At 61.4% G+C, this 17270-nt stretch overlaps 1 protein-coding gene across 10 annotated transcripts in view; it reads right to left on the bottom strand.

The window, feature by feature from the left end:
• The window catches only part of MCF2L (MCF.2 cell line derived transforming sequence like), a 92963-nt gene that overhangs the window by 54152 nt on the left and 21541 nt on the right, over positions 1–17270 (bottom strand). For 2 of the 10 annotated variants that reach the window (XM_065901686.1, XM_065901691.1), the window contains exon 1: positions 13715–13817. The exons of the other annotated variants lie outside the window; for them this stretch is intronic. In XM_065901686.1, the coding sequence (XP_065757758.1) occupies positions 13715–13793 (79 nt within the window). In that variant the 5' untranslated portion in view covers positions 13794–13817. Of the gene's footprint in view, positions 1–13714; positions 13818–17270 lie in introns of those variants that run through there. 10 annotated transcript variants of the gene reach the window in all.

The following is a 17270-nucleotide window of genomic DNA, read 5'->3' as shown; positions in this document are numbered from 1 at the left end:
TGGAGTCCAGGCCAAGCCCTGAGACCCTGGAGCCTGGGGGGCCGGGACCCCACACAGACCCAGACACCAGATGCACCCAAAACAAACCCAGACACCTGACCTCCTACGCAGACCCACACATCTGACCCCACACACACACCTGACCCCAGACATACACACCTGACCCCCCACACACACACACACCTGACCCCACACACACACACACACACCTGACCCCACACAGACACACACACACCTGACCTCCTACACAGACGCACACATCTGACCCCACACATACACCTGACCCCACACACACACACACACCTGACCCCACACACACACACACACCTGACCTCCTACACAGACGCACACATCTGACCCCACACATACACCTGACCCCACACACACACACCCCTGACCCCCCCACACACACACCTGACCCCAGACACACACACACACCTGACCCCAGACACACACACACCTGACCCCAGACACACACACACCTGACCCCACACACACACACCTGACCCCACACACACACACACACCTGACCCCACACAGACACACACCCCTGACCCCCCCCCCCCACACACACCTGACCCCAGACACACACCTGACCCCACACACACACACACCTGACCCCACACAGACACACACCTGACCCCACACAGACACAAACACCTGACCCCACACAGACACACACACCTGACCCCACACACACACACACACACCTGACCCCACACACACACACACACCTGACCCCACACACACACCTGACCCCACACAGACACACACCTGACCCCAGACACACACACACACACCTGACCCCACACACACACACACCTGACCCCCCCCCCACACACACACACACCTGACCCCACACACACACACCTGACCCCAGACACACACACACACCTGACCCCAGACACACACACACCTGACCCCCCACACACACACACCTGACCCCAGACACACACACACACACCTGACCCCACACACACACACACACCTGACCCCAGACACACACACACACACCTGACCCCAGACACACACACACCTGACCCCCCACACACACACACCTGACCCCAGACACACACACACACCCCTGACCCCAGACACACACACACACACCTGACCCCCCCCACACACACACACCTGACCCCACACACACACACACACCTGACCCCAGACACACACACACACACCTGACCCCAGACACACACACACACACCTGACCCCAGACACACACACACCTGACCCCAGACACACACACACACACCTGACCCCACACACACACACACCTGACCCCAGACACACACACACACCTGACCCCAGACACACACACACCTGACCCCCCCCACACACACACCTGACCCCACACACACACACACACCTGACCCCACACACACACACACACCTGACCCCACACACACACACACACCTGACCCCACACACACACACACCTGACCCCAGACATACACACCTGACCCCAGACACACACACACACCTGACCCCACACACACACACACCTGACCCCAGACACACACCTGACCCCAGACACACACACACACCTGACCCCAGACACACACCTGACCCCACACAGACACACACCTGACCCCCCCCACACACACACACCTGACCCCAGACACACACACACACCTGACCCCCCCCCCACACACACACACACCTGACCCCACACACACACACCTGACCCCAGACACACACACACCTGACCCCCCCCACACACACACCTGACCCCAGACACACACACACACACCTGACCCCAGACACACACACACCTGACCCCCCACACACACACACCTGACCCCAGACACACACACACACCTGACCCCAGACACACACACACCTGACCCCCCCACACACACACCTGACCCCACACACACACACACACCTGACCCCACACACACACACACACCTGACCCCAGACACACACACACACACCTGACCCCACACACACACACACCTGACCCCAGACACACACCTGACCCCACACAGACACACACCTGACCCCACACACACACACACCTGACCCCAGACACACACACACACCTGACCCCAGACACACACACACCTGACCCCACACACACACACACACCTGACCCCAGACACACACCTGACCCCACACAGACACACACCTGACCCCCCCCACACACACACACCTGACCCCAGACACACACACACACCTGACCCCACACACACACACACACACCTGACCCCACACAGACACACACACCTGACCCCCCCCCACACACACACACACCTGACCCCACACAGACACACACACCTGACCCCCCCCCCACACACACACACACCTGACCCCACACAGACACACACACCTGACCCCACACACACACACACACCTGACCCCAGACACACACCTGACCCCACACAGACACACACCTGACCCCACACACACACACACCTGACCCCAGACACACACCTGACCCCACACAGACACACACACCTGACCCCACACACACACACACCTGACCCCACACAGACACACACACCTGACCCCACACACACACACACACCTGACCCCAGACACACACCTGACCCCACACAGACACACACACCTGACCCCACACACACACACACCTGACCCCAGACACACACACACACCTGACCCCAGACACACACACACCTGACCCCACACACACACACACACCTGACCCCAGACACACACCTGACCCCACACAGACACACACCTGACCCCACACACACACACACACCTGACCCCAGACACACACACACCTGACCCCACACACACACACACACCTGACCCCAGACACACACCTGACCCCACACAGACACACACACCTGACCCCACACACACACACACCTGACCCCCCCCCCACACACACACACACACCTGACCCCAGACACACACACCTGACCCCAGACACACACACCTGACCCCACACACACACCTGACCCCACACACACACACACACACACACCTGACCCCAGACATACACACCTGACCCCAGACACACACACACACACCTGACCCCACACACACACACACACACACACCTGACCCCAGACATACACACCTGACCCCACACACACACCTGACCCCCCCACACACACACACCTGACCCCACACACACACACACACACACCTGACCCCAGACATACACACACCTGACCCCACAGAGACCCACACACCTGACCCCCCGCACGTCCTCCTCGATTCTGGGGAAATCAGGGAGTTTAGCGCACAGACCCGAGCAGGGACGTCAACCGAGTTGCTTGAAATTCAAAATAACAGAAACACTAATGATCACCAGATTTCCTCCGACTGTGAAGTCTCCTCACTCACAGGTGTGAGTACAGCCCGTAGGGAGAGCCCCCAGGTGAGGATGTCCTCTGAAAAAGCACTTTGATTAACACAACATGTCCTGTCTGTCCGTGGAGCTCCCACCAGCTCCCAGCCTGTTCTCCAAGAGCCAAACAGGACGACCGTCCCCGTGGCGTCTGCCACTTCTGGATGAAAACCAGGTTCACAAACGTCAAAACCGCTGTGGCCGAGACTCACGTGCTGAGTGCATTCTGAAACACGTCCACGCCTGCGGCCACCCTGAAAAAACCTGGGCTCCGGGCCACCCTCGCGGCCCACTTCCAGCCCCTGCCTCCCAGACCCACAGCACGGCGGCCCGGCCCTGACCTGGTGCCCAGAGCACGATGACCCCAAGCCTGTCTGGGCCTGGGTCAGACCCCGCATAACAGGGTTCCCCCAAACAGGCGGAGGGCCCAGGCAAACGCCGGAACCTTGGCCGCGTCTGAAAGGGCCTTACCCACAGTCAGTGGTGTATTCAACAACTTCAGGTGCATCAATTTTCCAAAAGAAAGGAAACATCCCAAAGACACCCCCTTGAGGGTTTCAGCGCACCCACCGGTCAACTGCGTTCCTCTAGAATTCCTTCTGGAAGAACCTTTTATTTTCTTGTGCATGTGACCTTGCATCCAAACATTTCCCCTTTTTGCATCAGCTGCTGGGAAGCTGATAAGGGAAGTTCCAGGCTCACTCAGCTCACCCACGTGCCTCAGAAGTGTGTGTGTGTGGCCAGTTGTGTCCAACTCTGTGTGACCCCATGGACTGCAGCCCACCAGGCTCCTCTATCCATGGGATTCTCCAGGTGAGAACACTGCAGTGGACTGCCATGCCCTTCTCCAGGGGCTCTTCCTGACCCAGGGATGGAACCCATGTCCCTTGCATCTCCGGCACTGGCAGGCGGGTTCTTTACCACCGTGCCACCTGGGAAACCCCAGATGTGTTCATTGCTTTTTAAAGTCAGTTCTGGTTCTGTGTAAAACAGTCCCTGACAACCTGGAACATCCCTGTGGAGAGCTTTCAAATCTGCAGGACACAGCTGATTTCCCTGCTTGTTGGGACTCAGTCCCAAATGTCCGAGGCGAGAGTGGATGCCCCTCCCACCGCTCCACGGTGTCCTGCTTCTGAAAGGTGGCGGCTCCTTGGAGGGGCAGAGCAGACGCAGCAATCTGTCCCTGACTTCCTCTTCGCGAGCTGCTCATGTCCACTCTGGCGATCAAAGCACACCCCGCCTCGCAGCCACTGTCTCCTAGTCCTCACTTGCCGCGGGAAGCTGACTTGGACCATCCACCAACCTGAAGGGGCTTCTTTTCACCCAACCCAGAGGACAGCCCAACCCAGACATGAGCGTGGACAGGTATGCGAGGAGGGAGCCAGGGCAGGCTCACAGGCGGGAGGAAAGCCGTGCGCAGAGCAGGAAAAGGGAGGTTGTGGGCACCTGGGCTTGGCACCGTCCCTGCAGGTCGAGGACACTTTTCCCCATGGTGTCAGGCTAAGCAGCGCGGGGAGGGGGTGGAGAGTGACAGAGGGGTGGGCAGTGGGGGAGGGGGCAGGGGGTGGACGGGGGGGGGATGGGCAGTGGGGGAGGCGTGGACAGTGCGGGAAGGGTGGGCAGTGCGGGAGGCGAGCCTGCATGGAACCGCACCGCCAGGGGCCGTGTGTCAGAGCCCTTAACTGCCCCTCGTCTACCCTGATCTGAGCGCCGGCGGGCAGAGGGCAGAGCAGAGGCGTCTCCTGTTAACCAGGAACCCAGCAGCTGCTCTGGCCACATACCCGCCCCCTCCCCTGCCCCCGGGCAGACCTCCGCAGCTCACAGCCAGCCCTGCGCTGCACAGACGGGACCCTGGGCCCCCACTTCTGAGAGAGGTGCCCCGGGGCCTCACTGCCCCGAGGGGCCCCCGGAGCACCAGGTCCGCCTGTCCTGCCCCGCGCCTGGAGTCGGGGGCAGACAGCCCCCAGCCTCCCCTCCCTGCACAAGGCCTCCAAGCATCAGGGCAGTTCAGTCCTCCCAGGACTGGGGGGTCCTGGGCGCCCCCCACAGCCAGGGCGCAGATCCCCAAGGCCAGGGCCCGTCCGGTCAGGCGACTCGGGACCCCCCGCCGTGTGGAGTGCCCGGCGCACAGCAGACTTGGGAGGAAGACGGGAGAGGCTTGCTGCACACACACAGGCCTGGGGCCAGGCGGGACACACAGGCCCTGCTGACGGCCCCCAGCCCAGAGTCAGCGCAGGAGTCAGCAGACTCCTGGCGAAAGGCCCGGAGTCGTGGGCACGGGTGGAGCCAAGCGCAGAAACACGGCCAGGAGCCGTCAGCGAGGGGCTGAGTCCACGGGGTCAGCCCTGCCCGGGGCTCCCGACGTCCTCCCCAGACCCTCCCCTGCCAGCGCCCGGTGAGGACGGCCCTGCCGGAGTGGGAGAGGACGCGGCCCGAGGGGCGGCTCTGACCTTCCCTCCGACGCCCTGCAGACACGCGGGCGTCTGGGCACAGACTCCCCCCGAGCGCCCCCGCGGTCAGCACCACCCTCTGGCTCCCGGACCCTGGAGGATGCGGGGGCTCCAGGCCGAGGGGCAGGACAGAGGGGTCAGCCCAGGGCCGCCCTGCCCTGCCACAGCCAGCGTGAGCCCCGAGACCCCCATGCACGTCCACTGAGCCTTCTTCCCGCGTCCTCCCCAGGGTGCTCCCGACCGGAGTCTGGGGCCCTGGGGCCAGAGGGCAAAGTAAACCGAGGAAGACCGCTCCAGCCTCAATCGGGGCCACCGACACAGCGTCTCCAGCCTGCCTTTCCTAGCAGGCTTAGGGTGGCACACGAGTTTTGTAAAAGAAACATTCAGAGAGTCGCCGCCCACCAAGGGCCCCCCATGCCCGTGGACAGGGCCACCGCGTCCCGCCTCACCAGGCTGCCGATGCCTCGAGGCCGCCCAGCGATGCCTCCAGCGCTGCAGCAGGGGCGGCAGGCGGAGCCAGCGCCGGGGGGCCCCCTGGGCTCCACGGGACGCTCCCCTCTCGGTCATGGTCCCGAAGTGTCCCCACCGAGAAGGAGGCGGCGGTGGCTCCCGGTCTTCAGCCCCGGATCCCCCGATGGCTGCCCTGCAGGGCTCCGCGGGGGACGCTCGAGAGCCGGGCTGACCCCGGGACACGCTGAGCCGGGCACACGGCCCTGGGAGACCTGGGGGCGACGCGCGCATCCAGGCTGCGGCCCCCAGAACGCGGGCACTGAGAGGCCGTGAAGGAGCGTGGCGGACACGCCTGCCGGTCCAAGAGGGGCTCCCGAGGCGGGCGAGGCTGTCCACTTCAATCCTGGGCGTTTCCTTCCTCCTTCCTCGGGGATGGGCTTGTGCGCGGAGCTCCGGGCCTCGGGGGCGCGGAGTCAAAACCCTTCCAAGCTCAGGAAGCCTCCCGTCCAAACAGCAGGAGCGGGAGGGCCTCAGGGGACGCGGCCGGGCTCTGGAAATAAACCGGCAGTTCCGCCGCACGGCACTGCAGCTTGCAGAGAGGAAACCGACCGTGGCTTTGTTTGGCCGGCGACACTTTCCACAGAGCGGCTCCGAGCCTGCCCCTCGACGAGGCCTTGGGGTAGCCCTGAACTGTCCCGGGGCGCAAGCTGCACCAGGCACCCCGGGAGCAGCTGGGCCTCCCTTCCTGGGGCCTTGGTTCACCTCCTCACATGGGCGTTCCCAACACAACCGACCCCAAGCTGGAGCAGACGCCATCCACGCTTGCAGCTTCTCACTGGCTTCCCGAGAGGCTGGCCCGGCTCACGATCCGAGGACACAGATGGTGCATTTGATGTGGCAAGTCTGGGATGCAGGCCACCCCGAGACCGGGGTGCAGGGCCTTGGGGCAGCTGGGTGGAAAGGTCCCCGCGGCCCCCGGGAGCAGCCCCCCCGGGCTCTGGGACCCACGGTGCGCACGACCCTGAGCCGAGTCCCTCCCCGTGTGTGTGCCGTTGCCCCAACTCCAGGGGTCCGGCCGGTGAGTCAGGACGCGCACCCACGCAGACAGTTTGTGACGGGACACAGGCGTTCTGCCAAGCCGCTGGGGTTAACTCACTGTCTCCTGAATACCTGACTGTGTTTTAAAGGTGCTGCTGACTAAACTCTTCCCCAAAGTCAGCTCTGCGTGGGACCTCGGTCACAACCAGCGGGTTTCTGTCCTGCACGCTCACAGCCTCGAATCCCGAGCATCTGAGATTCTGCAGGACTTCCCCAGCAGCCGGTGCGCACTTCCTCCCCAAGACCCCGTGAAACATCAGAGACACCCGGGAGCCAGGGCTTCGTGCAGGATGCTGGCCACCCTCCCGTGCGAGCGGCCGGGGACGCTGAAGGCCGCTTGAGAACCAGACTGGCGCTGCTGGGCCCAGGGTGTACGTCATACAACGTGGCCTCAAATTACCAGGAAATGCCTATCAATAAGTGGGAGCAAGTTAAGGCTTTTGGCAGTAATACAGGCAAGCTGCTCACGCCAGGGGAGCGGAGGGTCACTCGGTGCCGGCATGATGCCAAGTGACATGCCGGGGGACTGAAGAGTCAGTCCTTCCAGGGTGCAGTGGGCTGGGAGCAGTGCCATCTGAGCCTGTGGACCATGCTGGGAGCGGTGCAGACCGCCTGCCCCTCGTCTCGGGCACGTGCACATAGTAGGCTTCCCCCGTGGGGCTGGCGGGTTCCCGGGAGGCCAGAACACGGGGGAGCGACCTGAGGGGCCCCGGCCCCCGGCCTGCAGGGCATGGGCGAGCACCCTCTCCCGCCTCGTCCCTCCCGGGCCTTCCCTCAAGCGGGCGCCCCCACTGCATGGGCGGGAGGCCCACACTCCTGGCCGCCCGGCAGGCACCGAGGTCCGCCGGGGCCACCCCGACGGCCCTCCTCCCCACCCACCTCAACTCGTCCCTGGCTCCACTCTCAGCCACAGCCCGGGTCCCACCTGGCAACAGCTCCCAGGCCGCCGGGCAGCCAGCCCCTCCTAAACTGCTCCGCGTCTAGTAGGGGTCTTCAGGGGCAACACTTCCTGTCATTTCCAGGGACACGTCTTCCTTCGAACAAAGGAAGCTCTGGGGCTGGACGATGGGGGTAACCTCGCTACGGCTCCAACACTCGGAGGCTCCTGTAACCCGGAATAAAGCCATCCGTGGAGAAACAGATCTGTAGGGTCTCGAACTGGTTACTCTTGACAAGCTTTTTAAATGATACGCTTACTTTCTTTAAATAAAGGATATGGCACAACCGATGGACCAACCACGACGCCATCTGGAGATGATGCCTGGGTCATCAGAGAAGGCGACGGCACCCCACTCCAGTGCTCTTGCCTGGAGAATTCCAGGGACGGGGGAGCCTGGTCGGCTGCAGTCCATGGGGTCGCTAAGAGTCGGACACGACTGAGTGACTTCACTTTCAGTTTTCACTTTCATGCGCTGGAGAAGGAAACGGCAACCCACTCCAGTGTTCTTGCCTGGAGAACCCCAGGGACGGGGGAGCCTGGTGGGCTGCCGTCTGTGGGGTCGCACAGTCGGACACGACCGAAGCGACTTGGCAGCAGCCCAGGTCACACGAGTGTGTGTGCGCGCGCTCAGTTGTGTCCCACTCTTTGCAACCCCCGGGACTGCAGCCCGCCAGGCTCCTCTGTCCATGGGATTCTCCAGGCAAGAGTACTGGAGCGGGGTGCCACGCCCGCCTCCAGGGCAGCTTCTTGGCCCAGGGATTGAACCTGCGTCTCTGGCGTCTCCTGCGCTGGCAGGTGGATCCTTTACCCCCACTGCCGCCTGGGTCTTGAAACACTGACAACGATGACAAGGTGATTCAGATCCTCCCTAAGCTATGTTTGCAAAATCTTTCAAAGACACAGGTTGGGACGTGGCTGGGTTGAATTTCACGTAAAGGTTTTTTTTTGTTTCCCTGGGAGCAAGCAGGCCGCCCGTGAACCACTCGGTTCTGACACTGATCATGCTGAGTGACGGTCACGTCTGAGGACCGCGCCCGGTGAAGCTTCGGATCCAGAAAGAACCTTGCCGTCCACTCCACGACGTGCTGGCCTGGCCTTGGTTCTGCTCCCTAAGCATCCAGGAGTGACTGAATGAAAGGGTCCGTAGGAACACGTGACCCTGTCAACAGTAAGGGAGGGCTTCAGACGAGAAGACAGCGAAAACTCCAGTCCTCTCAGAACTGAGGTGGACAGTTACAAGACCAAAAAGCCGCGGAGCCCCACCATCTCTGCTTGTTCAACAGCCTTCCGTGTTTTGTTATCATTCAAATACCAGGGCTTCCCTGATAGCTCAATTGGGAACAAATCTGCCTGCAATGTAGGAGACCCTGGTTCGATTCCTGGGTCAGAAAGATCTGCTGGAGAAGGGATAGGCTACCCACCCCAGTATTCTTGGCCTTCCCTGGCGGCTCAGCTGGTAAAGAATCTGCCTGGAATGCGGGAGACCTGGGTTCTATCCCTGGGTTGGGAAGATCCCCTGGAGAAGGGGACAGCTCCCCACTCCAGCATTCTTTCCTGGAGAATTCCCTGGACTGTATAGGCCATGGGGTTGCAAAGAGTCGGACACGACTGAGCGACCTTCACTTTTCAAATATCAAAGGACATGTTCCCCTTAAGGATTCAGGAATCAAGAATTCTAAATAAACAATTCTGTTTTTAAAGACAAAGCATTCTCACAAAAGTAAGGTCACATGAAGGGCCCCAGTTCACCACACCTAGTATCTTTCCCCGGAGTCATCATTTGGTGACATGCTAGTACCAGTTCTCCCCTTTGGGGAGAGAGTGCCACGGCCACGCAGAACGAGGATGGGGAACGGGCCCTGCTTTGGGGATTGGACTTGCTTCTGTCACACAGTTAACGACAGAATGAAGCAGAAGCCCGGAACGTTCGCTGACTCCATTTAGAGGCACAGAAGGCATCTACTCTCTGAAGCAGAGAAAGAACGATCGGCTCTTTTTCAGCTTTATGCTTTCCTGGAGTCTCCTACCCACAGCTGGACTTCCTCGCACGTGTGTGTGTCTGTGGATCTGAGCTGAGCAAGGGCTCCAGGCCGCAGGCTCCCTCCCCGGGCATGAGGCCCAGACGTGCGCTGGGTGCCCTCCACGGACTGGCCCCGCTGCCTGGATCACGGGTGTGGTCCTGGCTCTCTGAGCACCCCCTCCCCCCGACTTCTTACTCGCTGGCAGAACCCCCGCCTCGCATCCCTGGGAGGCTAGTTGAACAACAGTTAATAGCGTGTAACGGCGGCAGGGACAGTGAGCCAGGTGCCCGCCTGCACGAGCTTCTGTGACATCAAACCTGGAGGCAGGCGCTCTCATGATCCACTTCACAGATGGGGAGACCGAGGCTCCCCTCCTGTGGGGGGGAGGATGCCCACCGTCTCACCTGCCCTCCTGCCTTTAAACAAATCACCTGGATGACTTTGCTTCAGCTGAACTTTTCATAAGCTCAGGCAACTGTGGTCTTGGCGACGGGATTCGGGCAGGATGGGAACATCAAACACCAGCTCGGCCGCTGAGCAGCCTGCAACTGGAAGCCTGAATACAGCTTCCGGAGGACACGGCCGTGGGACGCCCGGGTCCTTGAAAGGAACGCAGCGGACGCGTGACTACCGCGAACCCAGACGCTGCTGGACAAAGGTCCCGGGATGGCGTCCCGCCCCAAGAGGCCGGCCGAGCAGCTGGGACGGCAGCTGGAATTGGTTTCTTGGTGAGGTTGGTGTAGGAGACGGGGAGACCGACGGTGCCAGACCAGCGGGCCAGCGTCCCTGCTGCACTCGAGCTGGGGGTGAGGCAGCCTCGTCACCCACGCCCAGTACTTGTCCCTTCAGCACGCAAAGAGCCAGGAGCTGCGAGTCCTCACTGGGGGCACGAACACTTTAAATGTGACAGAGCTTGTATTTTTATCCGGAGAAGGAGATGGCAACCCACTCCAGGATTCCTGCCTGAGAAATCCCATAGACAGAGAAGCCTATATTCCATTGGATCGTAAGAGCCAGACATGACTGAGCGACTGTCTTTTCATCCATCCATACCTCCATCCATCCATCTGGACGCTGAAGCATGTATGTTACCACATGTAAAGTAGGTGGCCAGTGAGAGCTCCATGCATGAAGCTTGCATCCATGCATGTCGGGGGCCAGTACTGACTGCTCACAGCCAACCCCTGGAGAGGGGACACCAGGTTCAGGGACCCTTCTGCTAAGAGGTTCTCCAAGCCAGGCTCCTGGACCAGCACCAGGGACATCACCTGAGACCTTAAAACCGCAGAGCTCAGGCCCCTGACTTCCCGGATCAGAGGCTCCAGGGACACCCGGGAGCCGGGATGACTCCCTCCGGAAGGTTCAGACGCTCTGGTCTGAACCAATCTTCTGTGTCAGGGAGAGGCTTAATGGGCTCCATACACTAGCCTTTCTCTCCCAAACGTTCCTCACTCTGTCACTACGTACTGCAAATCTAGGGAGAAAACCAACACAATGGCAACGTTGGAAAAGCAGTCGGCTGCACAGAAGGGGGCCTCGGCCATGGGAAGGGCTCCTGGCCTCGTGATCCAAGAGAGAGAGGGAGCGAGCTCAGAGAATGTAAATTCCCAAGGTCAGCAGCCTCACAGACCACACAGGCAGCAAGCTTCATCCCCCGCTCAGGTGGACTAACCCGATGACGTCCTGGAGGAGGGGGAGCGACAGTATGCCCGGGCTGAAATCAGGGAGCAGAGGGTCCCCGTGGGATGGAGAGCAAGTCCCGCCGGCCCAGGGTGGGCCAGGCGGTCCAGCTCCGTGCAGCCTGGGAGGCCCCGGCGCCCAAGCCTCAGCTCCAAGCCCTGTCAACCCCGCACGACACTCAGCCCCAGCTGGTGGCACCTCCCCCGTCGCAGGAGTGGCAAGTGGGTTTGCGCCGAGGGAGGAGGCAGGTCCTCCCCCAACCAAGCGGACGGTGCTCACCAGACCGGCGTTTTCCTGGGTTTCATTGTCTCGGTGTGAGGGGAGCCGTCGGAGCACCGGTGTGTCTGAGGACACAGCAGAGAGCCGGGCGGCAGTCTGCAGAGTTCGGGGTGCCCAGCACCACCCCGCCTCTGGAGGGCAGTTTCCGCGCCGTCAGAGTGCACACACGTCTCCCCGGCTCACCAGGAAGCCTCGGGCCCTGAGACCCAGGGATGACATCACCCCTTGGACCAGTTCCCGCTGCTCTGCAATCCCAGCTCCAGCCCAGCGCGGGGGCGCGAGGAAGCCTCCCTCCAGGGCGAGCAGGCACCCGGTCCACACCCCTCATCTCAGCCTCACGCCGCACCGCAGGACTTGCGCGTCAGACCAGGGAGCCACCCTCCTGAGAACAAGGGGCAGACGGCAGAGGGGCTTTATGTGCTTTTGACCCACTTATCACAAATCCAGTACTTTCAACACCAAAATCACCATTAAACACGGAGCAAGCCCCAGGTCTTAGACCACCACACACAGTATGTTCACACTGACCTCGCCACTGCTCTGCTCTCCAATCCGCTGGGTCTTATGATAGAGGGGGAGGAGAGGCGTGCGTTGGGGGGTTACCACACCTAAACCAAGCGACTGATCACACCTAACCTCTCGGGAAAGTGTTACTTGGATGATGAGGCAACAGTCCGTGACGCAACACGGCAACATCAGGAAAAATCTGGCAGCTCACTTTTAATGGTGCAAAACCACCTCCTCTTCATTTCAAGGAGAGCCGGCCCGGCTGCTGGGGCCCTGCACGCACGCAGGAAGGCTCAGAAGTGACCGATGAAGGCAGCGCCCAGCCCGGCCAGCGCACGGCCCTCCTGGATCCAAGCAAACGCAGCAGAACTCCTCCTCAAAGCTAATTGCGACTCGTCCTTTACTCAGTACAGAAAACAGCATCCAATCAGCCATCTCCCTCTCCACACCCAAGCCGCGTTCCAGCATCTGTCTTAGGTTCACATCCTATTTGGTGGAGAAAGACCTCCCTGATGGATCGGACCCTCCCTCCTCAAAAGGAGCTTCGACGCACCCCCCCCCAACCCTGCCGCCCCCAGCCTCACACCAGATCAGAAAGCCCCGGGCTCACGTTCTTTTCCAGCCACAAACACGTTTGCCGTCTCCACTGCGACTGCAGCACGCGCAGCCCAACGCAGGCTGAATGAGCAGATTTCAGATCAGGCTCCACGTACAAACCTGCGGTCACCCAGAAAGCCCATCACCAATCTGCCATCCTGGCCACCTTCCTAGGCGGAATAAAACCGGGCTGACCGGCCAAGGAGCCTGTCAGCTTCCAGGTCAGAGCCGTCATTCCCTGTCCTGTTACCTCTGCTTGGGAAAAGAAATGCAGCCTGCCACAGAGAAAGCAGGCGCGTCTCCCGAGACCCAGCGCATGATGTCAAGCTCAGAAACGGGCTTGGGGCCGGCGGCTCCTCCTACCAATGCGCTTGGAAGCCGCGTTCAGTCTCTGCACCATCTCCTCCAGGGCCATCTCTCCATGTCTCAGCCAGAACCTCATTCTCCGCAGCGCAGAACGGTCCTGCAGCCCGGCTTCCTCTGCACCAGAGGTGCTTCGGGGGAGGGGAGGCGCTGGGGAGGGGGCCCGCCGCGCCGCCTGCCCGGGATTGGTCCCGAGCTCCGCCGAGGGGGCGTGTGGGGGGGCTGCTCGGCGGAAGCGGAAGCGGTGCGCGCCCCGCGTCTCTCCGCAGCCACCTGGGCACCCAGCGAGTGCACCCCCGCGCGGCGAGCAGGGCATTCCACAAGTGCACCCCCGGGTGCAGTCACCCGGGGCCCCCGCGCGCACCCGCGGATCCCTCGACAGTCCCGCGCGCGCTCCCCCGCGCCGACCTGGGCGCTCGACCATGCACCCCGCGGCCACCTGGGAGCCGCGCGGATCGGCGCCACCCGCAGGGACCTCAGCCCGCAGCCCGGACCACCCCTCCAGCCCCGGGTCTCTGCGCCCTCCCCGGAGTGGAGCGGGGAGCCGCGGGGCCGCGGGTATGGAGCCTGCCCGCCGTTACCTCCGGCCGCCCCGGGGCAGGTGCAGAGGCCGCAGCAGCCGGGCGCGCGCTCCCCGCGCCGCCGCATGTCGCCCGAGCCGCCCTCCGCGAGCGGGTCGGTGGGTTCGCGGTGGTCCAGTGGCCGCCGCCTGCCCAAGGACGCGAGGCGCAGGAGGGAAGCGCGCGCCCAGGCTCCGGCCGGCCATGCTTGGCACGAAGCCACCCAGTGCATTCTACACCCCGCGCCCTGCAGAAGCCAGCCATGCGTGTGCCCGGGCCCAGCGCCACTCCCCTGGGAGGCGCAGGCACCCTGCGTGCGCCGGACCCTGACTGGTGTCTCCGCACCGGGGCTGACCTTACAGAGCGACTGTTTGAGGAGCAGGTGCCTGGTTCCATAAGTGGTTTGGGAAACTCAAGTGGGCAGCTCGCGTCAACACAGGGTGTTGACACGACACATCCCAGTTGGGGGGTGGTTTGGGAGGAAGGTGGCAAGCCCCCAAGGGCTTGTTGACTCCCGATGTCCAGCTGCACTACGCCCCTCTGCTTCTCCGGCTGACCACTGTTCCCTTCATCCAAGGTTCCCACTCGCTGGTCTCAGCTTCCTTCCTCTCTGTGCCCTGGAGCACCTCGCTCTGGGGCATTCCAGGGCCAAGCAGCTAACGCCACTGCTTCACGGTTGAGCCTGCCGGCCTCCGTGCCCGGAGGTTTGCTCGAACGGTCCGGATGTCATTTTGAGGGTGTTCTGTAGCCGAGGTGAACGTGTAGACCAGCAGGTCACCCTCTGCTGCAGGTGGGCCTCGTTCAATCAGCTGAAGAGGAAGAGACTGATGTCCTCGAGGCAGAGAGAATTCTGCCTCCAGAAGGGCCAGACTCGCCCTTCCCGGTTCCCACGCTGTGGCTGCGCTGGACGCCTCAGACTTACGGCCTCCACGATCCCCTGACCGTCTCTCCCTCCCTCCTTCCCCCGCTCACTGAGTCTGTATCAAACCTTTACTCTCTCTTTATATTATAGCACACTTGGCACGACCTTGCTACAAAAGTCACTTACTATTGACTGAAGTGTAGCCGTCGTAACAATCCCATCAGATGCTGTGGAGCACTTCTGTTGTGTTCCAGGGACCCTCCTAAGTAGCTTTCCTGGTGTGAACTGATATAATCTGCACAAGGATCTAGGAGGCAGGCACTGTTCTACCCTGTTCATAGAATAAGGCACAGAGACATCCGGTAACCTGCCCAGGGACCCAGAGAGGTGCTGGAGGCAGGGTTAAAACTCAGATGTGTATAAACACAAATCTGAAAGCTGGGTTTGCTTCAGGGAAGCACCGTCATGTATCAGTTGGAACGCCATCCCCCAAGTCTCTCACAGTTCAATAAAGGACAGTGAGCTAACGGCGCAGATCCCACCCCGCAGAGAGAGGCTTCGCCCGAGTGTCCCAAGGGTGCGGGCGCGTCTGCGTCCCTGCTGGGCCTCCCAGAGAGCAGAGGCGGCGTGGCACCCAGGTGGCAAGGCAGAGTGCAAGATGATCCCTGGCTACCGAACACATCCTCTTAGCAACCGTTCCGGAAAGTCAGCCTGAAAAGGAGGCGAGAAATAGGAGAGCTGAAGGGTGCAGGTCGGGTCCGAGGTGGGGGCTCTGGGGGAGGCAGAGACACGCCTCCTGGGAGGAAGCGGGTGCTGCCCGCCAGCCTGGGGTGCAGCTGCGTCCTGCACCAGAGGATCCGCGTGGGGCCGGGGCCGGGGAAGCAGGGAAAAGCGGACACTCTGAAGGAACCCGCAGCCTTGGACAGGCAGCTTCACCTGTGACCGCATCTGTGAACTGGGGCACGGAGCCAGCGTCCGTCTGAGGAGGGCATCGCAGGGATCTCAGTACACGCCCGCCTCTCCCGGGCATCTCCCCCTGGGTCCTGCTGAGCAGGCCATGGTGGGTGGGTGGGGGGTCCCTGCCCCCCAGGGTCCCCCAGGATAAGTCCCTGGCAGCTGCCTTTCCTCTAACTCAGGGCCAAAGATGCAGACAGAACATTCAGAAGACAAAAGGCAGGATCCACCTGGCCTGCTGGGAGAGAGACCAGCTGTGGGGCGGCCAGGACAGAGTGTGAGGACTGCTGGGTCGTACTCAACGCTGCGGACGTGAGAGAGCCGACCAGGGGAGGTACCACCTCACGGCTGCCAGAACAACCTCATCAGAAAGACAGGAGGACAAGTGCTGTGCGGAGGCGGAGAAAGGGAGCCCCCGTGCGCTGTTGGCAGGAATGTAAATCCGTGCAGCCGCTATGGAAACAGTAAGGCGATGCCTCCAAAACCTAAGGACTGCTGTGTGATCCAGGAATTCCATTTCTGGGCGTTTTCCAAAAAAAAAAAAAAAGAAGAAGAACATTAATTTATAAAAATAAAAGTATCCTATGTTAACTGCAGCACTATTTACAATAGCCAAGAGGAATCTAAGTGTCTGGATGGATGAATGGACAGATAAGGTTTGGTGCACACACACGGTGGAATAGCACTCAGCCACAGACAGAATGGAATGTAGACGCTAGTAACGTGCAGGGACCCTGGGGGATGATGCTGAAGTGCCGGGCTCCAGCGCACAGCGTGGGGACAGCCATCATCAACACCGCACCATGAGGGTCAGCCTCGTCACGAGGTAGGTGGTGACGTTCTCCCCGCAGAAGGGAAACGGTAACTCTCTCGCTGTGGTTCTCACTGGCACACGTGAGGCACGTCGTCACCTAAACTCACAGGATGCAGAAGCCAATTCATTCCGTCTTGTACCTCTGGGGGGGGCGTGCTTATGAGAGAGCCCAACGGGCTTCCACACAAAAGGGGTGGGGGTCCCCCGGCCGAGCTGTGGTGCAGAGGCTCCAGGGGAGGCAGCCGCTGTCAAATTGGCTTCAAGTGGGGTCACACTGGCCCCCAAGAGACAGCCCGGCAGGTCACCCACAGGAGCACGTGTGAGTGTCCCGTCCCTGCCCGAGCCCTGCCCCAGGGAGATGCCCGA

The sequence above is a fragment of the Muntiacus reevesi genome, chromosome 11, assembly GCF_963930625.1.
Source record: "Muntiacus reevesi chromosome 11, mMunRee1.1, whole genome shotgun sequence".
Lineage (NCBI taxonomy): Eukaryota > Metazoa > Chordata > Mammalia > Artiodactyla > Cervidae > Muntiacus > Muntiacus reevesi.
This window is presented reverse-complemented; position numbering and strand designations above follow the sequence as displayed.